The sequence below is a fragment of the Pseudophryne corroboree genome, chromosome 4 (assembly GCF_028390025.1).
Source record: "Pseudophryne corroboree isolate aPseCor3 chromosome 4, aPseCor3.hap2, whole genome shotgun sequence".
NCBI classification, from domain to species: Eukaryota; Metazoa; Chordata; class Amphibia; order Anura; family Myobatrachidae; genus Pseudophryne; species Pseudophryne corroboree.
In genome coordinates, this window is record NC_086447.1 from 540,831,126 (window position 1) to 540,858,979 (window position 27,854).

Consider the following 27,854-nt stretch of genomic DNA (forward strand, 5'->3'; position numbering starts at 1 on the left):
ATATGAAATGTGACTAAAAGGTCTGTTTAATGTGACTGCAGCAATGATGTAGCACTTTTCCCCCTGTATTTTTTGAACCAGGACCGTCTCAAAGACCCCGGGCTGGTTACATTTTGGGAGGTAGGGGTGTGTGTGTGTGTGTGTGTGTGTGTGTGTGTGTGTGTGTGTGTGTGTGTGTGTGTGTGTGTGTGTGTGTGTGTGTGGGGGGGGGGGAAGGGGGGGGGGTCACACGTCAATTTAGTTTTTTCATTTTTAACTATTTCTAACTAACAGATATCACTGATCTGTGCATGCTTCGGTCAAACTCTCCTATACAAAACTGGTCTATTTATAGGTGAGTTTGTGGTAAGGTTTTGCGTGCGAGTTTAGAACTCGCACTATGGTGGCCAATCCGGGATCGGGATCGGCAGAATCCCGGGATCGAGATCGGCGGGATCCCGGGATTTAGGCCCAAAAATGGCCGGGATTCAATCCTGGGATTGGAAACTCCAATCCCGGGAATTGAGGGATCAGCGCTGAGCGTCCACAGGACGCTCAGACGCTGCCCGGCTTCCTCCTTCCGGGTCCCCAGCGCAGCGTGAGAGGTCACGCTGTGCTGTCAGGAGCCGTCTGCAGCGATGAAAGGATGACCCCTCCCGTCCTCGGTATATGGTAAGTTATATGTGCGGGACGGGCAGGGCGGGGTGGGGTGAGGGGGCGGCCACCTATCTAAAAGCCAATCCCGGGTATCCCGGGAATCCCGGGATTGGCCATTTTTCAATCCCGATACCAGGGACTTCCCTAACTCGCACCCTATGACATTGGCTGAGTTGTATGTTTTCCCTAGGAATGCGAGTTTGGTCTGTGCGAGTTTCAGTATTGCGGGAAACATGCAAGTTTGTATGTTCCCTCATCCTATTACATTGTCCGAGTTGAAAAATGTGCAAGTTTAGTGCTAAACTTACACATTTTACAAACTCAGGGCCTAATTCAGACCTGATTGCTGTGCTGCAAATTTGCAGATGACTGTGATCAGACAGTCACCAACCAGGGAGAGTGAAAGCCTGCCCCGTGCAAGGGTGCGAATGCATGTGTACGCTGTGTACGCTGTGCGACAACTTCACCAGGCAGCGGATATCTGCAAATTCGTTCGCAACTCACTCACCATTGAATGATTTTTCCATACTGTGCAGTCTGTGCGTAGCCCAGGACTTACTCCTAAAGTACGATAGAAACAGGCTGATCAGGCCAGAGCTGACGTCACACACCCTACCAGAAAATGCTTGGTAACGCCTGCATTTTTCCTGACGCTCCGAGAAAATGGCCAGTTACCACCCCCAAATGTCCTCTACCTGTCAAACACCTTGCGAATGCCTTGCAACCTAAATTTGCATACCATCCTGTCGCTGTTTGACGTTGCGCCTGCGTATTGCAGTGCATACGCATACACAGTCATTTGATAATCGGCTGCTGTGCGATTTTACACAACAGCAATCAAGTCTGAATCGGGCCCTCAGACCTTATAACATTTCCCACAAAGAGTTTACATGACAATTTTCAGGGAAACACATGATGTGCCTGGACAAGAATTGATGGTCTTCAATACAGTGGGTTAGTCCCTCTCCACAGAAAACCTCCATATTCATGAAGCTTGGAGCTGGAAAAGTTATGTCACAGAAGGGAGCCTGCCTTGGGTCCCACTGTGTTAGTGTGGGTAGAAATCAGTTGCAGTTTTTGATAAGGGATAAGGGTGAAGTGGCAATTATCAGGTCAGGTAGTGGAAAATAGTAAGATACTGCATGTGACTAATCTATACTCAGGAACGACAGGGGTGAGCAATGCAAGGGCAAGCGATTGGTGCACTTTTTATTCTTTTAAGTAACTCACTCAGAGAGCAACAGTGAAATGGAAAGAGGGGTAGATGAGTGCATGAAAATTAGCTGGGAGAAGGCTATGCAAACTGGAGCAGATGCTTTACAGGGAAAAAAATCAGCATGGACTGTGGTCACAATTTTGTGAAGAAGCGGAGTCAGCACAATATGGTAGGGTCAATGGGTCAGCCTCTAATAACAAAAAAGGTCTGGATGAGCTGTAAAGGGTGACAACTGTGATGTAATAAAGAGGAGGTCAGTAATGTAAATGGGGTAGAGTAATCACATAATGCAAGGCTTGGTACACGTAAGGAACCCTGTGGCTCTGACTTTGGAAGAGGTCAGGAGGATCAAAGCTGCCTCTTGCTAATTACAAGATATCAAAAATGTAACCATGGAATACAGATGTTGGCAAAGGAAGTCACAGTCACTTGGAGGAGAAATTGTTTGAGAGATTTGCAGACAAGGACATTCAGGCGACAAATGGCGGAGCCCCTTTGGACAACAAGTTGAAGGCTGGGGGGTAATTCAGAGTTGATCGTAGATGTGCTAAATTTAGCACATCTACGATCATTTACTCTGACATGCGGGAGGACGCCCAGCACAGGGCTTGTCCACCCCGCATGTCAGGTCCTGCCCACCCCCCTCCATACAGGTACAAAATCATCGTGCGGCGCGCTGCTGCAGTGATGCAATCTGAATTACCCCCTGAGATCAATAGTGTTGATGCTCAGACGGGGAGATAAAAAGGATATCCAATGTCAATGTGTATGCATGTTATTGTTGGTTGTCTTTTCTATTCACATAGACATCTCCAAATTAATCTAGCTGACTAGGAGATTCCTGTGCAGCTGGTGGTTGCAGGTGAGAGACTGTGACTTACAGAAAGTAGTGGCATAAACAACTTGCTTTGTAGGTCATGTATAAACTGCACAGAATACTGTAGTTTATGATGAATAACACACACAAACTGGAAAACGAGGGGTAGCAGGTACTAAGACACAAGCTAGGAACAAAAACACTATAAGCATTGAGCGGCGATGAGGGAGAAACCCTTTTTAGCAAAACCATATTCTTTAGTCAGCATGCCATTGCCTTCCCAGGTTCCCACTGTCTGTGCTGCATGATACTATAGTTTAGGAGTGGAATGGTGGCAATGCTGTAGTGTTAATGAAGGCGAGAAGCATTATTATGGTGCAGGACAGAATTCAGCTGGAGTGATTTACCCATTTACAGCTTGGCTAGGTCGGTGCACAATTTATGGGTGATACAGTGAGCTTAGATTGTGATGGCAGGTTGGCAGGTAAAGAATAAATAGAAGTAGTTGGGTAAGGTAAACCATGGCCAAACAGCAAAATAAAGAAGTATAGAAAAATGGGGCCAGAGACAAAAGGAGCAATCCTTGGGTTTGTTACAGGCACCAACCTTACATTAATCTACAGGTATGAAATAACTAAAAATGGAAAGCACTATAGACTACATATAAACCATTACTTTCATGCCTACATTTAATGACCTAGCTGCAAAGTCTGATAGGAGAAATTATAGTAAATGTGTGGAATTAACTATAACCAGGAATAAAATCTCGGATTTTGTGAAACTAGAAATGCTTTATTATTCATTTAGGATTCCAGTCTGAGATTTGGGCAGCCCAGAGAAGGCAAAGAATGTGTTAGCTATGGTGGAATATTAGGAAGTAGAGTAAGAAAAATTAGCAAAAGAGATTGGTGCATGCAGAATGATCCATCAACTTTCATGCCTGAAAGGGAGGTATATTACTTTTACAAAAGCTTTAAAAATGCTACACAATGTGTGAATATGGCATTAATGGTTAAAAAAGATACAGTGTTATATTGTGTTTGGAATACTTTATATATACCCTTCTGGTTTCCATTTGCTTTACTGTAAATTTAAATGTACATTGGGGGCTATTCACAGTCAGACGCTATTTTACTAAAATCGCAGACAGACGGTTACTGGGTGGCTGTGCATGTGTCGCAAATTAATAGCACACACACAGACAGTCACGATGTGATTGCATGTTGGAAGGACATTGTCACTGTGTGATTGATAGGCGACGTGTGATCAGAGGTGGCGGTTTGTGGAGAGTGGTGCATTTGGGGTAGCCGGATGATGTCGCCTGTGTTTCAAGTGATGGGAAACATGGTGGCGTTGCGTCTGGATATGCACCTTGGATGCGTATACAGGGTCTACCTCTATTTCTGCATTGCATTCACATTTAAAATGCGACCACAGCGCAGGGCAGCACTACATATGCTATGTGGCCTTGCCCTGGGCTGGACAGCCCGCAGCATGCAATTTTATCAGTAGTAGTTTTACGTTTTTTAGCAAAACTGCTTCTGCGTCTGAATAACCCCCATAGGACATAATTCATGTTTGTACTTAATGCCCGATTATCACACTACGGTGTGATTATTGGCAGACTGCACATGTGCCCCGATTGCAATGCACATGCCCGAAGGTGCAGCTGCGATCCTGCTCTCAATGATGATGTCATGGAAAAGTGACAGGAAGTAAGCACTTGGAGGTGTTAATGTGGAGTTTATGGGAAGTGGTTGGGAAAATGCAGGTGTGCCATGGACATTTTCTGGGCATGTATCTGCTGATGGCTGCAAGCTAGTACGTGCAAAAAACATGGCTTCGGAGTTACTACTGGTGTGTTCAGTCTGCATAACCATAGACTAACCCTTAACCTTGATGTTCCTCATTTTTGCGTGTAGGCTGTGAATGTGTACACAAGTGGAAATGAATTTGTGATGGCTACTATTGGCGTCTTTTTTGATTCCTGAGCGCCAGTTTCACTTGCTAACATTAGGAGATCTCGTAATTGCAATTGCATTTGCGTACAAACATGTATTTTGCCCATAGGTTCTAGGTACAGCAGATGCCTTCTGATGGGCTGTACTATTTCATGTACAGAAGGTTATTTAAAACATCCAGTTCCTCTTTAGGGTGTGTTGTTAAGTATCAGGTTATAAGGATGTGTGCCACTACTTGGATGATTTCCTATCTACAGACCAAGCAGGATCCTCAAATTGTGGTGACATGGTGGCACTTTCCAACATATGGTTATAGACTTTTGTGACAAACGCTCCAAAAGTTGCCCCAATAATGATTATGACATTCCTGGGATTTGAAATTACCAAAGAGCAGCCAATAGTGTACTTGAGAGACCAAATGATGTGATGTATGAAATAATAGGATTTTAATACCTACCGGTAAATCCTTTTCTCTTAGTCCGTAGAGGATGCTGGGGATGCTTCAAGAACCATGGGGTATAGACGGGATCCGCAGGAGACATGGGCACTTTAATACTTTGAATGGGTGTGAAGAACTCGCTCCTCCCTCTATGCCCCTCCTCCAGACTCCAGTTATAGGAACTGTGCCCAGGGAGACGGACATTTCGAGGAAAAAAATTTATTGTTAAACTAAGGGTGAGATACTTACCAGCTCCCACCACATACACGCCGTACAACATGGCATTTAACAGAAATCCAGTCAACGGCATGAACAATGTCAGCAACAGGCTGAACATAACAGAAACAAAACCTGTGTATAACACAACCAATAACTAATAAGCAATTACTGCAGATAGGGTCCGCACTGGGACGGGCGCCCAGCATCCTCTACGGACTAAGAGAAAAGGATTTACCGGTAGGTATTAAAATCCTATTTTCTCATACGTCCTAGAGCATGCTGGGGACGCTTCAAGAACCATGGGGTTTATACCAAAGCTCTAGAACGGGCAGGAGAGTGCGGATGACTCTGCAGCACCGATTGACCAAACATGAGGTCCTCATCAGCCAAAGTATCAAACTTGTAAAATTTTGCAAAAGTGTTTGAACCTGACCAAGTAGCTGCTCGGCAGAGTTGGAATGCCGAGACCCCCCGGGCAGCCGCCCAAGATGAGCCCACCTTCCTGGTAGAGTGGGCCTTCACCGATTTCGGTAACGGCAATCCAGCCGTAGAATGAGCATTCCGAATCGTAGTGCAGATCCAGCGCGCAATAGTCTGCTTGGAAGCAGGAGCCTCAATCTTGTTGGGTGCATACAGGACAAACAGAGCATCTGTTTTCCTCAGTTGAGCCGTCCTAGCGACATAAATCTTCAAAGCCCTAACCACAATGAGGGATTTTGACTCAGCGAAGGCGGCAGTAACCACAGGCACCACAATAGGTTGGTTCATGTGGAACGATGAAACCACCTTCGGTAGAAACTGTTGAGTCCTTAACTCTGCTCTATCTTCATTAAATAAGGGCTCTTGTGAGACAAGGCTGCCAACTCAGACACCCGCCTCACAGATGCCAAGGCCAACAGCATAACCATTTTCCACGTGAGAAATTTCAACTCTACCATCTGCAAAGGTTCCAACCAATGTGATTGAAGGAACCGCAACACCACGTTAAGATCCCATGGTGCCACTGGGGGCACAAATGGAGGTTGGATGTGTAGCACGCCTTTCACGAAAGTCTGAACTTCCGGAAGGGAGGCCAATTCTTTTTGAAAGAAAATTGATAAGGACGAAATTTGCACTTTAATGGAGCCTAACTTTAGACCCGCATCCACACCTGCTTGTAGAAAATGGACAAACCGGCCTAGCTGAAATTCTATCATAGGAGCCTTCTTGGATTCACACCAAGACACATATTTTCTCCAAATACGGTGATAATGTTTCGCCGTTACTTCTTTTCTAGCCTGAAGAAGCGTGGGAATGACTTCACTGGGAATACCCTTTCGGGCTAAGATCCGACGTTCAACTGCCAAGCCGTCAAACGAAGACGCGGTAAGTCTTGGAACACGCACGCCCCCTGCTGTAACAGATCCTCTCGTAGAGGAAGAGGGCAGGGATCTCCCATGAGTAATTCCTGAAGATCTGGATACCAAGCCCTTCTTGGCCAGTCCGGAACGATGAGGATCGCCTGAACCTTTGTTCTTCTTATGATCTTTAGCACCTTTGGAATGAGTGTAAGCGGAGGGAATACGTATACCGACTGAAACACCCATGGTGTCACCAGGGCATCCACCGCTATTGCTTGAGGGTCTCTTAACCTGGAACAATATCTCTGAAGTTTCTTGTTGAGGTGAGAAGCCATCACATCTATTTGAGGAGTTCCCCAAAGACTTGTCACTTCTGTGAAGACCTCTTGATGAAGACCCCACTCTCCCGGATGGAGATCATGTCTGCTGAGGAAGTCTGCTTCCCAGTTGTCCACTCCTGGAATGAAAACTTGCCGACAGAGCGCTTGTATGTCTTTCCACCCAGCGGAGAATATTTGTGGTCTCTGCCATTGCCTCTCTGCTCTTTGTACCGCCCTGGCGGTTTATGTGCGCCACTGAAGACGTTCCGCTTGGAGAAGGCCATTGTAAATGGCCCTTAACTCTAACACGTTTATGTGTAGAGCAACTTCCTGGCTTGACCATCTTCCCTGAAAAGTTTCCCCCTGTGTGACTGCTCCCCAACCCCGGAGACTCGCATCCGTGGTCACTAGTATCCAATCCTGGATCCCGAACCTGCATCCCTCTAGGAGGTGAGAGCTTTGGAGCCACCACAGGAGTGAGATTCTGGTCCTGGAGGACAGGATTATTTTCCGGTGCATGTGCAACAGATCCCACTGAAACACCCTGCCATGGAACCTGCCAAAAGGGATGGCCTCGTAGGACGCCACCATCTTCCCCAGCACTCGAGTGCATTGATGGATTGACACTCTCGCTGGCTTCAGAATTTGTTGACCAGACTCTGAATTTCCAGAGCCTTCTCTTCTGGAAGAAAAACTCACTGTAGTTCTGTGTCCAGAATCATTCCCAAAAACGACAGTCGTTTTGTCGGAGTCAACTGTGACTTTGGCAAGTTCAGGAGCCAACCATGCTGCTGCAGAACCATCAGGGAAATCGTAATGTTCTGCAGTAATCGATCCCTGGATCTCGCCTTTATCAGGAGATCATACAAGTACGGGATAATTGTGACTCCTTGCTTGCACAGGAGTACCATCATTTCTACAATAACTTTGGTGAAAACTCTCGGAGCTGTGGACAGACCAAATGGCAACGTCTGAAATTGGTAATGACAATCCTGAATAGCAAACCTCAGGTAAGCCTGATGTGGAGGATATATGGGGACGTGTTAGTAGGCATCCTTTATGTCAACTGACACTATAAAATCCCCTTCCTCCAGACTGGATATCACTGCTCGGAGAGATTTCATCTTGAATTTTAATTTTTTCAGATAGAAATTTAGGGATTTTAGGTTCAGAATTGGTCTGACCAAGGACCACGAACAGGCTTGAATAAAAGCCTTCTCCCTGTTGTTACGGGGACACCTTGATAATGACTTGATTTTGACACAGCTTTTGTATTGCATCGCATACTACCTCCCTGTCTGGAAGAGAAGCTGGTAAGGCCGATTTGAAAAATCTGTGAGGGGGAACGTCTTGATACTCCAGTTTGTACCCTTGGGACACTATTTCTAATACCCAAGGATCCAGGGCTGAACGAGCCCAGACTTGACTGAAGAGTTGGAGACGTGCCCCCACCGGTGCAGACTCCCGCAGAGGAGTCCCAGTATCATGCAGTGGATTTGGCAGAAGACGGAGAGAACTTCTGCGCTTGGGAACCTGCCACAGCTGGTGACCTTTTTCCCTTTCCTCTTCCCCTAGAAGCAAGGAAGGAAGACCCTCGTCCTTTTTTGTATTTATTGGGCCGAAAGGACTGCATCTGATAGTGGGGCGGTTTCTTTTGTTGCGCAGGAAGATAAGGTAGAAATGATGACTTACCCGCGGTAGCCGTAGATACCAGGTCAGCGAGGCTGTCACCAAACAAAACACTACCTTTATACGGCAGGGACTCCATAGCCTTCTTAGAGTCAGCATCAGCATTCCATTGATGAATCCACAATGCTCTCCTAGCTGAGACTGCCATGGCATTGGCCCTTGACCCCAAAAGGCCGATGTCCCTCGCAGCTTCCTTTAGGTAGGCTGCAGCATCCCTGATATGAACTAGTGTCAAAAGAACGCTATCCCTATCCAGGGTATCTATATCAGATGACAAGTTATCTGCCCACTTTTCAATAGCGCTACTCACCCATGCTTATGCGACGGCAGGTCTGAGTAGCGTACCCGTAGTGATATAAATGGATTTCAACGTATTTTCCTGCTTACGATTCGCAGGGTTCTTTAGGGCTGCCGTGCCAGGGGACGGAAGCGCCACCTTTTTGGACAACCATGATAAAGCTTTATCTACCATGGGGGGTGACTCCCATTTATCCCTATCCCCAGAGGGAAATGGATATGCCACTGGAATTCTCTTGGGAATCTGAAATTTCTTGTCAGGATTTTCCCAAACCTTTTCAAAAAGCGTGTTCAGTTCATGAGAGGGAGGAAATGTTACATCAGGTTTCTTTCCTTTATACATACAGACCCTGGTATCAGGAACAGCAGGGTCTTCCGAGATATGTAACACGTCTTTTATCGCCACAATCATGTACTGAATGCTCTTAGTCAGTTTAGGATTTAATCTGGCATCACTATAGTCGATAGTCAGAGTCCGTGTCGGTATCTGTATCCGCTATCTGGGTATATTAACGCTTTTGTGACCCCGAAGGGGTCTGGACTTGTGATAACACATCCTCCATGGATTTTTTCCATGCCTGATTCTGAGACTCATATTTATCCAATATTTTATTCAATAGGGCCACATTTGCATTCAAAACGCTCAACACGTTTACCCAATCAGCAGTCGGCGGTGCCGACAGGGTCACTCCCACAGCCTTTTCTGTCCCCACTCCAGCCTCCTCCTGGGAAGAGCACTCAGCCTCAGACATGCCGACACACGTGTACCGACACCCACAACCACACTGGGGCTATAGGGGACAGACCCACAGTAAAGTCTGTCAGAGAAACACAGAGGGAGTTTGCCAGCTCACAACCCAGCGCCTATCCCGGTTCTGAAACGTTATAAACAATGCCTCAGAGCTGTTAGCGCTTTTATAATCAATAAACCAGCACCAAATTAACTGTGCCCCCTCCCCCCTCTTTTCACCCTGTTACTTGTACAGCAGTGTAGGAGGACAGGACCAGCGTCTCTGCAGCTCTGTAAAGAGAAAATGGTGCTGATGAGAGCTGTGAGGGCTAAGCCACGCCCCCTTAATGACCCCCTTATTTATATTGGCGGGAGTCCGGATTTAGTGCCCAGGCACTTAATACCACTTTTGCCACTCTTGAAATGAGGATTTATGCTGCCCAGGGCACCCTGCACCCTGCAGTGCCGCTGTGTGTGTGGGAGCATGGCGCGCAGCGCGGCCGCTGTGCGGTACCTCAAAGCCGTCACTGAAGTCTTCTGATCTTCTTCTACTCACCCGTCTTCTGACTTCTGGCTCTGCAAGGGGGGTGACGGCGGGCTCTGGGAACGAGCATCTAGGCGTACCTAGCAATCAGACCCACAGGAGCTAATGGTGTCCTGTAGCCTAAGAAACAGAGCCTTGGAACTCAAAGAAATAGGTCTGCTTCTCTCCCTTAAGTCCCACGATGAAGGGAGACTGTTGCCAGCATTGCTCCCTGAAAATAAGAAACCTAACAAAGCTATTTTTCAGAGAAACTCAGGAGAGCTCCTCAGAGTGTGCCCAGTCTCACTGGGCACAGAATCTAACTGGAGTCTGGAGGAGGGGCATAGAGGGAGGAGCCAGTTCACACCCATTCAAAGTCTTAAAGTGCTCATGTCTCCTTCGGATCCCGTCTATACCCCATGGTTCTTGAAGCATCCCCAGCATCCTCTAGGACGCATGAGAAAACTCATCTATGACTTGCTGGTAGTAAAAAGACATGCTTAGGCAACATAGAATTCACAAGGTACATTATACCTGTGAGGTGAGTATTTTGCAGGTGTTTTATATCAGCAATTTTATGTTAATATGGTAGAAATTCTGCTTGATAGTTTTTCCAGGAAGACTCCAGTAGCCAGAGTAGTACAAACACAGAACACAGCTGGCAGAGCTGATCAGAGTAGGGCCAACAGATAGCTTAGCTCAGGGTAACAGTATTGGCAGACTCTAAATAATAAAAAAGTTTCATAAATATATAAACAGTAAAAGGTTAAAGAAAGAGAACGTAGGCCCTTTAAAGATGAATTGGGAGCTTTGATAAATGATGACAAATTAAAAGCGGAAATATTGAACAATTTTTTTTCTTTTCATCAGTATTTACCAGGGAGGATGAGCCGGTGTCATTGGTGCATAACCACAGTGAGGGTAATGACTCTTGGCTTGATGCTTGTTTAAGTGAGGAAGTAGTCCTGGAAAGATTAGGTAACGTGAAGATTAATAAATCACCAGGCCCAGACGGTATTCATCCAAGGGTTATTATAGAGCTTAGGTTACAGCTAGTAAAACCCCTATACTTAATTTTCCATAGTTCAATTAGATCAGGCATGGTACCAAGGGATTGGCGCATAGTGGAGGTAGTGCCTTTATTCAAAAAGGGAAATAAAAATGATCCTGGAAACTACAGACCAGTTAGTTTAACCTTTATAGTGGGTAAAATATTGGAAGGCATTTTGAGATATAGCATAGGGGATCACCTACAGGCTACAAAGTTTATTAGTAAAAGTCAGCATGGGTTTTGTAAGGGACAGATCATGCCAAACCAACTTAATTAGCTACTATGAGGATGTGAGCAAGAATCTTGACCACGGTAAAGCAGTGGATGTGGTGTATTTAGATTTTACAAAAGCCTTCGATACAGTGCCTCATAGGAGACTGATCAACAAATTACGGAAACTTGGTCTAAGTTATATTATTTGTACATAGATAAGTAATTGGCTGGGTAACAGAGTGCAACGAGTAGTGGTCAATGGGATGTTCCCCAGTTGGGCACCAGTAGTCAGCGGAATACCACAAGGGTCAGTTCTTGGCCCACCGCTCTTCACTATATTTATCAATGATCTAGGAATAGGCCTGGAAAGCACAGTATCAATCTTTGCAGATGATACTAAACTGTGTAAGGTAATTAATTCAGAAGGTGATGTGGAGTCCTTACAGAATTACTTAGTTAAACTAAAAACCTGGGCATCTAAATGGGGAATGAGGTTTAATATATTCTAAACAAATGCAAAGTTATGCATTTTGGAAAAAAACACACACATGCATCCTACACTCTAGATGCGGAAAATATAGGGGTAACTATGGTGGCAAAAGATTTGGGGGTGCTCATAGATAATAGGCTTAATAACAGTACACAAAGTCAAAGTGCAGCAAAGAAGGCAAGTCTAGTGCTTGTGTGATTAAACGGGGCATAGAAACAAGGGACGAGGATGTAATCCTGCCACTGTACAAATCATTGGTACGTCCGCACCTGGAATCTTGTGTTCAGTTCTGGGCACCGTATTATAAAAAAGATATCGGGGAACTAGAAAGAGTTAAAAAAAAGAGCTACTAAATTGATTAAAGAGTTAGAGTCGCTGGAGTATGAGGAAAGGCTTGCTAGGTTAAATATGTATACACTAGAAAAGAGGCGTCTAAGAGGAAACATTATTAATATCTTCAAATATGTAAAGGGTAATTACAAGGAGCTAGCAGCGGATTTGTTTATTATAACAACTCTATATAGGACGCGTGGGCACTCACTTAGGTTAGAGGAGAGGAAATTCCATACACAACATAGGAAAGGGTTCTTCACGGTAAGGGCAATAAAGATTTGGAACCCCCTGCCGGAGAGGGTAAAAATGGCAGACTCTGTAAATGTATTTAAAAGCGGATTGAACAAATTCCTAACTGGTAAATGTATCCAGGGCTATAGCATTTAACATATTGACATTACAATATCTGGGAGTGGTAAGAATCATTGTTTTCATTTGGTACTAAGCCATTACTTCAGCAGACACATTATAATATGAATAGATTAACGCAGAATACAGGTTGAACCCGATGGGCAGTTTGCCTCTTTTCAACCTCACTGGCTATGTAACTTTGTAATTCAGTTCTCCTAAGCAGTTATGAAGTCATGACACAAGGCAGCAGGTTTACCACTGAGTAACACAGTCATGTGCACACAGCACAATGCAAGGGAGGGAGGTTTTAACAAAAAATCTAGCAAGTTTGCTAGGAAATTAGGTTCTTTTACTGCCCAGTAAGATGGAGACTGGGGGAACAAATGGAAACAGTTACTGCTGCACATGTGCAGATTGAATCCATGGATACAGAGAACCCATCACCAATGAGTAACTTTATGTCTAGATAATATTAGAGCAGTAATAACAAATTGTTGCGACCCATACTCAATGGAAAGTGTGAGTGACTTGCATGTAGGGCATATGAGCCACAAGTCACAGCAGACCGGACTGTCCTCAAAAGGCAACTACTGTACTTGGTTCCCCATGCTTAGTGGGGTACTCCACAAAAAGGCTAAGATTTATCTAGATACAGTACATTTGACTAAGAAGTAAAGATGTCCCCAAGTGAGAATCTTTGATATTTTAAACCACAAATGAATCTTCGTCTTAACTTATACAAATGGCAAGACAATAAGCACTGGTGTGGATGATGTTAACTTGATCTAAAATATGTGGAACATGAGATGAAATTTCTCGTATAGAATGTGGTCATTGTGCAGAAGCTTGATTACCACATAAAATAACACTGATAGTACAGGAAAAGGTCCAATGCATCTATCTACAAACTTGGTGGACAACCACACTTTATCACCCCTTGCTAATAGAGGTGCAGGGCTGCATCACTTTTCAGCTTGCACTTTGTATCTTTGTTATGTATTGAGTACATTTGTTTATTCATTTTTCCCTAATTCCCTTTAGGTTCTGAGGGAGATCATTCACACTGGGAACATTGTTTTCTGAAACCAATGAAGGAAAAGGGCGAGGATAGAAGCCACAATTTGTAAACAAAAATGGACCGTGCAAAGTACAAGGTAGGTCAGTGTTCACTGTTATTGTAATCAAACATGAGAGGTACTCAGTTCAATTATCCTACTGAAAATCACTATAAATAAGAAGATATCCTACCAAAAAATGTAAGTAGTGAGATATTGTTCCAAGTTTTGACTTGGGGGGGTATTCAATTCTTGTCGGAAACTGCTGTCTTGTCGGAAAGATGGTAGTTTCCTACAGGTTTAGGTCGGAAGGGGTTCTGACCTATTCAGTGCCGACTGTTTTTTTACAACTTGTCAGGAATTCCCGACTTGTCGGAAAACACATGGATTGACAGAATCCACATGTTCTGTCGGAAGCGCAGCCAAACCTGACAGGTTTATGCCCTGTTTCCGACAATGTCAATCCGAATTTAAAAAAAAAGTCGGATTGGCATTGTCGAGAACGAGCCAAACCTGTCGGGTTTGGCAGTGGCATTAGATACTGACCTGTCGGATCCTTTCTGTTGGAAAGGATCCGATAGGAATTGAATATACCCCTTAGTCTTTCCAGTTAACGTTTGTTTAAGGAGGCTTAGCAGAAGTCATCTTTAATTAATTTGCAATATCTCACTAAGACTTCCAGAAACAAGATGTGAATTGTGTACCAGTCAGAGACACTAGACTAGATATAATGATGCCCGAGTTCGGCGGCCATGAGGGATGCTGGTTGAACTTGGATTTTTTTTAAAGGGGCAATCACTTACAAGGCATTGTTTTGCCTTGTAAGTGATTGCCCCTTTGAAAATAAAGTCTGAGTTCGGCCAGGATCACGCACGGCTGCCAAACTCGGGCATCATTATATCCAGCTCTATATATTCTGGATAACCATGTAGTCAATAAATATGATAAACAGACTGACATTAGTGTGCCCTCAGTGCTCAGTTATTTGAAGAAGATCTGAGTGGGGGGCACATTCCAGAAGTTACAAATGATATAGCAAACACATTATCTAGGTAGAAAAGTACCTATGTGATATCTAGGCTCCAGAAGGGGATGTGACCACTTATAAGTGCCTCACATACCTTTGTGTACCTCCCAACATGACTCATTCCAGGAGGGACAAAATGCTCTGTTCTTGGACTTCCCTCCTAAGTTATGGTTGCCATCACCTGAAGTGAAGCACCTCTCTCATCCCATTTCTTAGTCAACACAGGTAACATCAATCATATATTAAGAGGGAAGTGCAGTAGCAAAGCATTTGGTCCTTCCTGAACATGCTGGGAGGTATGCCTTTGGGAATAAGTGACCACTGGAGTGCTTAGCTGATTCCGGAATCTATGAACCAGAATACCTGAATTGTCTACTGCAAGCACAGGGATTGGCTGTCACATACTGTAGCAAATGAAAAATATTGTCCCCAGGGGATACTTCAAGAGAAAGGTATGGATCAGTTCTTGTTGGAAAGTGAGTATGCTGCAAACTCAGCAGATAGAATGTTAGCAGGTTCTTCATTTTGCTTATAGGGGGGTCATTCCGAGTTGATCGCTCGCTAGCTGTTTTTAGCAGCCGTGCGAACGCATAGTCACCAACCACAGGGGGAGTGTATTTTAACTTTGCAAGTGTGCGAACGCCTGTGCAGCCAAGCAGTACAAAACAGTTTGTGCAGTTTCTGAGTAGCCCAGGACTAACTCAGCCGATGCGATCACTTCAGCCTGTCCGGTCCCAGAATTTATGTCAGGCACCCGCCCTGCAAACGATTGGATACGCCTGCATTTTTCCAATCACTCCCTGAAAATGGTCAGTTGACACCCATAAATGCCTTCTTCCTGTGAATCTTCTTGTGATCGGCTGTGCGAATGTATTCTTCATTAAATCCATCGCCCAGCAACGATACGCTTTGTACCCATACGATGCGCCTGTGCATTGCGGCGCATACGCATGTGCAGTAGTGACCTGATCGCTGCGCTGCAAAAAACGGCAGCGTGCGATCAGGTCGGAATGACCCCCATAGTTTCTTTGTTGTCCTGGACCTTACTATTAAGAGCTTGTTGGTAGAATGGAAGTTCAAAACTTCACCAGAGCTACAGCTCTTCAAGCTGGTATTACAGACTGTGTTCTGCAGCCAATGAGCACCCAAGACACCCTAATTAACTGAACCTGCCATGCACTGTGTACTACCTGCTCTTTCCAGCAATCTCTAGCCAAATCATTGATGTTATACATTCTGAGCTCCAATGTGCCTGCTATATTACTGTGTCATTTCTCAAGTGTTTGACCATTCTTTTGTAATTCCCTTGGATATTTCTATTCTGACTCTTGGTATCTGTATATCAGTTCCCAGCCTCTGTGACCACCAATGTTTGCTTACTGGACTTTATGCTGCTCTCTGTATATCCAACATCATCTGTTCTGCAAATTACTGAGTCTGTGCTCATTTCTCCAGTGCCTATATCTACAAGTAGTGCTAGTAATACCAGTTTATTATCATCTGTTTTCTGCCATCTGAGTCAATCTGTATTCCTGGATCTGTGTCAATATTACATTCCATTAACCCTGCTGCAGAGTATTGCCAATCTGTATTGTTCTTGCCATTGTGTTTATGCTGCATAATCTGACATGTACAGTATACTAGTTCTCTGCTTCAGTCATTGCTGTACTGAATCTGCTCTTTTTATTAATCACCTGTGTCTGCCTTAGCTAGGAAATCACTCTCTGTGTGCTACTGTAGCTTAATAAGTGACCTTGCTTTCAACTTTTGCAATAGTAACCATCATCATCTAATCAGACACACCATAAATCTGTTGGGAACTATGACCAGTTGCTGCTAGAGTGAATTGCAGGTAGTCTCTGAAGAGCTTGATGGTCTGATTTTGAAACAATATTATTAAACTCACTAATGGTGTATATTCTTCGTATTGCACCTAAATGGTACTTTTTTTTACTAATTAAACCATAACATTATAAATACAACAGACAACTTTTAATTTTTAATTTTTTAGCTTATATAACGTGTTTTATGGTGGAATCTTATAACATCATACTTACACTTTCTTACATATATATATATATATATATATATATATTTTTTTTTTTTTAAAGAACAGTTTATTGAAAGATTTTTTTTATAATACAGCATTGACATTTCAACAAGAATGCAATATAAACAGTAGAGAAGGTGGGGCTTGCGGGGAAGAAGTGGAGGTAAGGGGGAGGGGGTGTGCAGTGACACTCCAATGCGAAGCAGAGAAAATTGTTTATAGGCATACTCTTAATCTCAAATACCAGGATAAAAACATCATCATTGTGGCATCAGCCCTAGGAGACAACACTTCTGTCAACTGCAAACCCATGTAAAAGGTAATATAGAAAGACTTACATAACCTCGTTTCCTTACAAGCCGCAGGTGAGAGGGGGGGTGAGCATCATGAAAACGTAACCACGCTGCCCATGTTTTAGAGAAAATGGAGGATCTACTCTCCACTATACTAGACAGGAATTCCATCTGATAGGTGTTCCAAATGGCTATTGTAATAGCAGCCATGGATGGAATTGTATCAGATTTCCAGTGGAAAGCAATCCTGCACTTCACCGGACTGGTGATGTGCCAGATTAGCCTCTGATCCGCTCTCTCTCTACACCCCGAATCTCCCGCGGGAGAAGGAAAAAGGAAGGGGTGAGGGGGACCCTAGTGTTAGTGATGCTAAAGATCAGCCTTTTGGCCGCTAGCCATAATGGAGAGATTTTTGGGCATTCCCAAAATATGTGGAGCAGGGTGCCCTCCATCCCACAACCCCTCTAACAGAGGCCCGAAGAATTCGGGAATATACGATTCAAACAAGATGGGACCAAATACCATCTCGCGTAAATTTTATAGGAGTTTTCTCTATGTCTCACTGCTGTAGCGGAGGCCACCATATCTCGTCTAATTTGGGCCCATGTGTAAGGTCCCAGCTGTTCCCAGAAATCTGTTTCCCAAGCAACCTCATGTTTGGCCAGAGGGGGTTGTTTATATATAAGCATCATCTGATATAATGTAGAGATAAGACCCTTAGACGTGGTCGATGGAGGCAGAGTCTCTCAAAAGCAGACCCAGACCACACTCCTACTCTCCGAGACCAGGCAGTGAAAGCTACGCAACTGCAAATATTGGAAGAAACATTGGTGCGGTAAGTTGAATCTGTACTGTAGGGCGACAAAAGCTGGAAATCCTCGTAAAGGAGCTAAGTCATTGAGAAACAGCAAGTTATGAGATTTCCAGCATCCAAAATTATGGTGGCCACTACCCTCAGGGAATGCGGGGTTATCCCATAGGGGGTAAAGCGTAGGAGGGGAGGAGATGAACGAGTAGGTCTTACATAGCCTATCCCATAGAGAGAGAGTTAAGGCAATAGATGGGAAGCAGGACAGATTGGGGGGACACTGAGCTCGGGGAATCCAGAGCAGGGTGGAGACCGAAGTCAGCTGTGTAAGGGCAGATTCAAGCTGTACCCAACGTCTAGTGGAGCTATCAACATGCCACTGAGTGGCCTGTGATAGATGAGCTGCATAGTAGTAAAGCCTCAAATTTGGGACCCCCAAACCTCCCTCCTTGGCCCCACTAAACAGAGTCTTAAGTCGGACCCTAGGTCTCTTGCCAGCCCACAGGAACAAAGACAGCTTTTTCTGTAAATTTATAAAGATGTGTGAGGGTATTGTGACTGGTAGGGCTTAAAAGAGATAAAGCAAACAGGGCAAAACATTCATTTTTAAAGCGTTCGCTCTGCCTGTCCAAGAGATAAACTGTCCTGACCATTTTGTGAGATCTGCCGAAATCGAGTTGATAGGCCTAGGAAAATTGGAGGCAAAAAGTTGGGAGTACTGTTTAGTCAGGTAAATTCCCAGGTACTTCATATGTGAATATTTCCATTTGAAGGAGAAGCTCGAGGCCAAGGACTGTCTAAGCGGGTTGGAGAGGAAGAAGTCTAAAACTTCAGATTTTGAATCGTTAATTTTGAAATTGGAGATGTAACTGTGAACAGACCATACTACTGGAGTAACCCAGGCCTTAGACAATCCTTGGGTGGAACCACCATCAATTAGGAAAAGATCAATACTAGAATGGATTCTGTGGGGGTCTGAGTGTAGGTACGCTAGGAGGGGTACAAAACACTACAGGCGTCAAATAGACCCTGTGAGGAGATAGAGTCGGTTAAACGTTTGGATTCTCTAACTGTGGCAGGGCTCGGTTTCTTAGAGTTGGAGCGGTCCCAATGAAGATCTGGGACTGCATTCCAGTCACCTCCCACAACCACCCGACCCCTGGAAAGCTTGGACAGCCACGGGAAAGAGTCTCTGTGGGAAGCACCCTGCTCCAAATTCGGGGAGTAGACTGAGGCCACCGTCAGGTATGACTGACCTAGGTTTAATACAAGAATATTGAAACGTCCCTACGGATCAGAGAAAGATTGCTCTATTGAGCAAGAGAGACTATGGTGTAGGAGAATTGCCATCCTTTTTGCTTTTTATCTGCGGAGGAATAGAAAGCCTGGGGGTAAGCTCGAGAGGACAAGGATGGGTGGACAATCTTGAAGTGTGTCTCCTGCAAGAGGACTATGTCAGCCTTCTGTTTCTTAAAAAATTGTATTGCCATAGTCCTCTTGCGAGGAGAGTTTAAACCGTTAACATTTAACGTTAAGATACTCAAGCTCATAGTGGATACCAAAAGAATGAAAAATAGTCAATACGCCTAAGAAAACTAAACCAGGAGCGAGAATGCACGGGGAAAGGAAAGGGCAGTGAATTTAACGGAAGGCCAGGCAAAACACAAAAGGTTGGTCTATAGACCAATAGTAAAACAAAGTATGGTCGGAGCCTCAAGGACTTGACAGACATCACAGTTGGAAGCTCCATCTACGAAGATGGGGCCCACTGCGATGTGGGGGGAGAACTAGCAGCACAACATAAAGGAGGAACAGTATAAGTAAACCAGCTGTCAAGCCGGTGACGCAACTTGACATAGTAGACGCAAGCAAATACGGGTGGGACTGGGTAGGCCCCTACAGCTAATGTGGAGCCATAAATATTTTTATCATATACAAAAAGACTTAGCGGGTCATGGAGAGCAGCCTAACGTAACTCTAACAAAATTTAGTCAAATGCAATAACTGCCTTGACTAAAAGAGTCAAGAACATATCTGAACCCAAGCCAGAGATACAGCTAGACCTTTCAAAAGAAAACAGATACGGGCGGGGCTGGATCGGCCCCTACAGCTCCTGTGTATATGCATGCAATTAAACTAGTATTATGAGAAGTCATTATAAATCCAGTTAGAAGGCACTACTCTAAAAACTAAGTGGATTACATACTTTGGAACAAGTAATACATTATAAACATAATGCTACTAGGAATCAGCCTGAAGGTATAACTGCCGTGATAAAAGCAGACATAGTATAATAATCATCAAAAAACCGAGGGCGTAGAGTATAAGCACCTCCAAAACCTGAAAGAGAAAGGGTTAAACAAGCAAAGTTAAATATTTCAACAGTAATGGGCATAAGACATGCTAGGAAGCCATCTATGTAGACGACCACTCAGCTTGTGGTGGTGCACTCGATTTTGGGCTACGAGCTTGACTGCAAGAGGGAGACTCGGTAGAGGCCGATACGATTCCTAGTCTCTTAAGGGAGTCCAGCCCATCGTCAGGAGACTTCACAACCTGGGTCCTACCATTAAATGAGAATTGGAGTGAAATGGGAAACCCCATCTGTATAGAATCTTCTAGTCACGCAAGGCTTTTGTGACCGGTAACATTTCCCGTCTATTTTTCAACATGGAGGGTGCCAGATTCTGGAACACAAGCAATTCAGATCGTTTGTACAAGACCGCCGGAACCCCTCGACATGCAGCCAGGACTTTCGTTTTGACGTGGTAGAAATGCATCCGTAAGACAATGTCCCTTGGAGGTTGGTCTGGGGGGGGCTTCGCACGGAGGGCTCTGTGAGCTCTGTTCAACAGAAATTGGTCTTCTGTGAGGTCAGTGAGAAGGAGCCGAAACGAGCCGAAACAAGCCGAACAGATAGTCTTGTAAAGCTGAAGTATCTACGGATTCCGGAACATTCCTTATCCGCAGATTGTTCCGTTGGATCTATTCTCCAAATCCTCAACGTGCTCCTGCAACGACTCCACTTCTGAGCGCAAATAAGACATCTCCTGGGTGATCACATCTTGATAGTTACACAGATTATCCATTTTATGTTCCAGGGCATCTGTACGGGAACCCAAAGAGGAGAGATCAGATCTCAAGGCTTGAATGGCCGCTCTCAGCTCAACCCTGAAAGTGGCTGCGATACGTTGGACAAGAGAATCATACTGGTCAGAGTCAGTGGCAATGGGTTCTTCTGACCTTGATGGAGATGATGAGGCGTTAGGAGTGATCTTCAGCGAAACAGGCTGTTGAGACGAGTTTTTACCTCGTTTGGGGCCAAAGAATGAGGATGCAGCCTCCGTGGAGGGCCGACAATTTCTATTGGCCATATCAATGCAGTCTGTAGAATAATTGTTTCACAGCTGAGGGTGTAGTGACAGGGCTAGGAATTGCAAGAGAGACCACAGGCGTATATATGACTACATAAATAAGTGGATTCGGGTGATAATAAAGGAAGGGGCACCCAGACGTCCCATAAGTACTAGACTGTCATTTGTGAATCTTTGTGTGAGGCTAAAGAGGGTGAAAGTAGCAATAGACAATGGCTGCAGGCGACGGCTCACGCATCAGAAGCTACCACCCGCAACAACAGATTTTGAAAAGACCCAGACTGATCAGGAAGTCCCGACATGCAGCGACTCCAAATTCAGGTCTTGGTGTCCTCGTGAGGTCGTTCCTACCTACGAGGAGGGTTCCCGTTGTAGTTATCTGCAACACAGATCTGTAGAAATCTGAGAGGCTCAAGAGGCAAATATAGGAGATATGAGAGTGAGATACAAATTCCAACAGAAACCTGCAGTGCCTGGAGATCTGATTCCCATTAAGCAGAGAGGAAACTGAAGCTGGCGTCCAGCTAGTATAAAACAGCACAGCGTCACAGGGGCTCTATGGATCGAGCTCTACTGGGTGACCACTCTTCTCACTAGGAATGGACCTGCGTCGCTGTGTAGTGGACAAGAGGCACTGGGGGGTAGAAAGGACACCCAGGCTGTCTACAGTTGGAGATGAATTAAAATAGGATAGGCTATTCACCGGCTTCCGTGCTGGCAGGATATCTCCAGTGAGGCTGCACAGCCACTCCAGGCCGCGGCTCTTGAATCCCACGCAGGCCCCAATGCACAGGGGCTCCAAGGGAGGCTGTAGGTTACTTTAAATCACTGTGGCACTGTACAGGCCCATGTAGTAGGCGAGTTTCGGGGCTCAGCCAGCGCTCAGGAGAGCGAGAGGATGCTGCCGATGTGCGGGCCAGGTGCAGCAAGATTGCCGCCGCTGGATGAGATGTAGGGGCCGGAGAGCCACTGCCGCAGCTCCGGCGGGCAGAGGGCAGGAGCCGGAGCCCCGCCACCACCCCCGATGGCCTGGAGCAGGTAGGCGGTAGTGAGGGAGGCGGATGGGAGGCAGAAGGGAGCCGCCGGAGGTCAAGATGCGGCCGCGTCTCGGTCCTGGAGCCCGCGGCCGGGCAGGTCCCAGAGGCCCCGGCTGTGGAGCTGGATACAGGCCTCTATGCGGAAAAGCAATGGGGAGCCCCCCTCCGACTGCCCTGGGTCCCGGACCTGATAGATAACCATGGGTGGGTATAAGGAGGGAGATATGTCGGGGATGGCACTAAAAATATGCAGGGCCAGCAGGAGCTCGTAAATGGCCCTTCCACCCAGTCTGCCTGCTAGGCCACGCCCCCCGACAACTTTTAAATTTTATTGACAAACTAATCAAGTAAGAAATGGCAGTGGCAATAAAGAATGGCCAGTACCAGCGGCAGCGCCTAGTGCAAGGGGGGGAGGGGGTGCTATGCACATATAAACAAAACATTTATTTATTAAAAGTTTCTTATATAGCACAGCACATTCGTTGCACTTTACAAATGGACATGTGAAGATGTGTGTCAAATATGTGCAGGCAGTGTATTTGGGATTAGCAGCTGCACTGTGTTTAACAGCCGCATGCAGAAACTGGGACTCAACATTAGGCTTCACTCTCCTAAACCCACTCCCAGACTCCTGTGAAACTAGCCAATGAGAGTTTGGGGGCGGGCTTAGAATGAGTGTGAACCCTAATGCTTACTGACTTAATCACATCACATGTCACCTGTGTCCCCCCCCTACCACCACCACCACCACTACCACTGCCAGGAGCAGATCAAGAGGAGTGTGATCAATGAGATCACTATCCCTCCCCACCCCACACATTCAGAGGAGACTGCTGCTGCTGCTCAAAGTCTGCAGCCTTCCTGTTCCCAACACAGCAGTGTGTGCTGGGGTGACACAGGAAGAAGCTGCTGACAAGTAAGTGAGGTGGGTTGGTATGTGCATGGGGCCCCTTTGTCAGGCCCAGGTAATAAATGCCCTCTCTGCCCCTTCTTGTGACAATATATAAAAAACAAATCCCTTTTACTGCTCTAACATATAATTTCAGCAGCACCTCACAGGTAGTCCCCAGCTAGTGGGGACTTAAAATGGGGTTTCCTCAGGTGTGCTAATAAATAAATAATAGTAGGTGGTGAGACAATCCATAAATAAAAATAATCCCTTTGTTATATAGTCACTCTTATTTTAAAACATGATAATGACATCTAGTCAAATATCTAAAAGTTTTATTCTTATTATATAAACAGAGGTGTATAACATCTTCACACAAAGTACAATACAATTAATTTGCATATACAACACAGTAAGATATGAACGTGCCCAAATATGAGGGGTATGGTGTTAGTTATCACCTCATCTCTTACAGATGTGAGCTCGTAGGTGAGTATCCCGCATTTGCGATGCAGGCTGTTACGCAGATGATCCTACGCATTTCGTCTACATATGGGACTTCATCTGGGGTATAGTTCAATAGATTCAATTCAAATAGTCTATAAAATCAATGATGATGAGTTATTATTCTTCAAATGATCGAAAGGATTCCACAAATTGGCTTCATAATGTCAAATGGATCCTCATAACGGTATCATTTTAGATATGTGTCATGTGTTTCCAATGGATGAACACCAAAAACATAGGACTTGATCTTAATGGTGTGTGCGTCTCCCTCTGTTTAGCAGCAATCAGGCTCAACTTGTGACAAGGCTAGCTCTGCAAGGCAAATAAAATGTGCCCATGGGTGCTGCAGATGCAGATTCCAGTGTGTGTGTGAGTGTGTGACACGTGTTTCTGAAATATTGGTATGAAAACGTTTTTACCATACTGCATTATATACAGTTAGTATAATAATTTTTGAGCTACAGTATTAAAAATATGTCATATTGCTTACCTGTTGGAGATCCAATGTAATAGTCACATAATGATACTCTATTCCATTTTTAATGCTTGGGCTTTGCCACCAGGATCTTTTCCCATTGATGGCATGTGTGATTGGATAATGCACTACAAATAAAAAAAGCAGTAAAACATGTCACTGTGCATATATTACTTTAGATAGACAGTGAAGTGTAAAGTCTTTATTTTAAATTACAAAGCAAAAAACTGTCCCCTTTTTGTTTAACCAGCTGATGTAAATTTGTTTGTTAAATTGTCCACATTATTGTCTGTAAGTGATATATATCAATGCCTATAGGCCTAATTCGAGAGTAATGCAATCCCTATAATTTATGTACATCATACCTCCCAATAGTCTTGTCCTCTGAAGGGGGCGTGGCCACTGGCAAAGGGGTGTGGTTTTGCAGGAATGCCCCCATTTTCATCACTTTGGGGGCCTCCCAACTTGCCCCCCCCTCCACACCTCGAGACACTGCGACCGGCGGGTAGAAAAGCAGGACAGTCCCAGAAAAATGGGATTGTCCCATGGAAATCGGGACAGTTGGGTTGTACAGTATGGTACATCTCTGATGGTTTTTGATCTGTGAATGCACAGGTTCCTTATTGCGCATGAGCAGATCAGTGTCTGCAACAATGGTCATAGTGCACACTGCTATATTGAAATGCTGCAACTGTTTGGGGGCGAGGCAGGTGTCTCGATGGGAAGCATTTTACAAAACAGGGCATGTTGGACCCATTTTGTAGGTGTGCTGGGTCCAGATTTACTGCCTGTGCAGTATGATTTCACAAGCCATCAGATGACTGATGGTCAAGTAAGGGATCCAATTCTGCATCAGGAGGTGTCCATTTACACAAAACTCCCTTCTGCGACATTAGTATATTATTGCAGAGTGTACTTCTGCAATACCGCACATCTCTGAATTAATACTTATAATTATCAAGAGAGTTTAATTTTTTTATAGCAACAACAATTTTAATATTTTAGACTCCGGGTATGATCAAGTGCTCCATAACATTTATATATGGGATGCAGTCAATTTACAGAGGGTCAAAATCCCGACAGCAATTGACCGACGGTCAAAATCCCGACAAGGTCAAAATCCCGATATGGACAAAATACTGACATTTAAAATACCGTCAAGGCTATAATACCGACATGTAAAATGTCGACAGGTCAAAATGCCGATATGAGTTTTTTATTATTTTTTTCATTGAAACCGATTTGTTCATACTTCACCATCCCAGTGGACCTGGAGAGGGAATATAATAGTGTGCCGTGCGCAGCGAGGCACCGTGCCTGAAGAATGGCGAGCGCAGTGAGCCATGCGAGGGGACGTGGTACACTTATATGGTGTCCATGTCGACCTATGTTGACATACACAAAAAAGGAGAAAACTCATGTTGGCATTTTGATCTGTCGGCACTTTACATGTCGGTATTTTGACCTTGTCGGTATTTTAAATGACGGTATTTGTCCATGTCAGGATTTTGACCATGTCGGGATTTTGACCTTGTCGTGATTTCGACCGTCGGTCAATTGCTGTCGGGATTACGACCTTTGGATTTTGATTGTAGGTATGTCATACTGATCCCATATATATATATATATATATATATATATTATACATAATGGTCATATGTTTGATGTTGTGTGATTATTTCTTGTTTCCCTTACTCCAGCAGTGTCCTACAGTACATCATGATCCCATGGCATATGGACCTACAGTATCACTGCTGGAAAATATTTAATTCAAACAGTTTCTCTGTGCCAAATGTAAGCATTGGAGATAGCGGAACACTCAAAATTCCTGTCACTTTGAAATTTCCATATCAAAGTAACAGTCACATATAAATGAGAGTTGGAATGGTGCCACCAACCACAATAAGTGTATAAATATACACATATTGCATTTATTTTTTTGGAAATGCAATATAGTACAAATTAAGAATTTGGATGCTTTCAATTAAAGCTGTAAGGGACAAGTAATTATAACATATTGTCAGAAGCATATAAGACAGTGTGATGAATACAAATTTATTACAAATTTCATACCAACCATTTCGGGTCATATGGATGGAAGGACAGTAATGATAATGGTAGCAATATCAACAATTAACAGTAATCCCCTTTATGAAAACATAATCCTAATTAATTTGAAGCACTGATAAATTTTTGGCATTTGAAATGAAGCAGAAATGATATCTTCCATAAGGGCAATGCTGAGAAGTTAATGTGGTTAATGTGGTTGAAATGCATCCTTCATTAACTCTTGGCAATGATGCCACAATTGCTGTACATTACAGCTCCATATTTTCTGTGTGTTTATGTAAAACTACAATAGCACTGCTAACATTGACTGGAATTTAATACAAATGTACAGAATTAGGACTGATAGCTCAGACTTGTCTTTGATGTAGGCCCATACATACCTCCTAGGTTCTTACAACTAAAATGTATTGTTCCTAAATGAATTCAGCTTGCATTAGTACAGTGATTAGCACTTATGTTTCATGCTAACATCAGTATATGCTGTATGCATTATATACTGTATACAGCATACTATATTACTGTACATGAACTGGATTTTCTAACTACTACCACAATGTTGTCAAGTTACTTTCTTTCTACAACTTGGACAAGGAAACAACCATTTAAAATGTAATCAGCAAATCCCTAAGCTTGGCAGGAAAGAGAATGTTTTTGCCATTTTCCGTTAGATAACACTTTAAACTTTTAACTGTCAAATTTTGCAGACGTGACCTCAAACTACCAAACCTGATATTTTTACTCCAAAATGCCCTGGGATAACTTTCCTATCTTTAAGCCTGGAGAGGAGATTCAAGTGACAGATGATGGGGGTTTCACCTGATGATTGCATCATTAAGCCCTGCCCACTCATGGGTAAAATGTTGCAAATTGAGCTAATGTAAAGAGGGGTGGGGCCATAATTATCATAGAAACACATATTATCCCTGCCCCCTCCATATAGCTCTGTGATTACTGCCATTATTCTGGTAGTGGGCATGATGTGTGATGACCAGGTAAGTATTAGGTTTAGACATAAGGGTAAGTATATAGGTAAGTGTTGATGGTATTACATTTGTATTATGACTTCCACAGAATGAACTATCACTTTTATTTTATTTTACCGCTAAGTATAAATTTATTAGAACACAAATTGCAATAATCAATTTCGTGAACTTTGAATAAACATTAGTTCATAAAAACTGTTACAATACAATATCTCAATTTCAAATAATGACAATGTACTTGACAATAAGGTCAATGAACACATTTATTGAACTGCTCATTGTCATGTTGACTTTTATCTTCTTTTGGTAAGCAGATACCTGAATTTAAATCATTAGAACATATTGGCTATATGTAACCACAAATACAATCATATGTAACACCTTGTGGATATATGAAATGATATTACTTTTCACATATACTTCAACTTTGCACAAATACTATACTATTAACGTCTGTGGTTAACACAAATCTGTCCACACAATACAGTTCAATTGGGTACTATTTCACCAGTGCTATTTGGAATATCCTCTGTGGTAAATGAAGAATACTGTTGAAGTTATTACTAATACATCCTGTTAAAGTTATTGCTTATCAATGCTTTAGTTCCTTACTTTACATTGGTAGTCAGTATGAAGGTTTATTATTCCAGACTGACCAATA

At 43.9% G+C, this 27,854-nt stretch overlaps 1 protein-coding gene across 8 annotated transcripts in view; it reads right to left on the bottom strand.

Moving 5' to 3' along the window:
* Positions 1-27,854, bottom strand: part of LAMA2 (laminin subunit alpha 2) — a 1,276,598-nt gene that overhangs the window by 1,048,827 nt on the left and 199,917 nt on the right. For all 8 annotated transcript variants that reach the window (XM_063917336.1, XM_063917337.1, XM_063917331.1 and 5 more), the window contains exon 3: positions 24,156-24,268. In XM_063917336.1, coding sequence (XP_063773406.1) covers positions 24,156-24,268 — 113 coding nt within the window. The remainder of the gene's footprint in view (positions 1-24,155; positions 24,269-27,854) is intronic.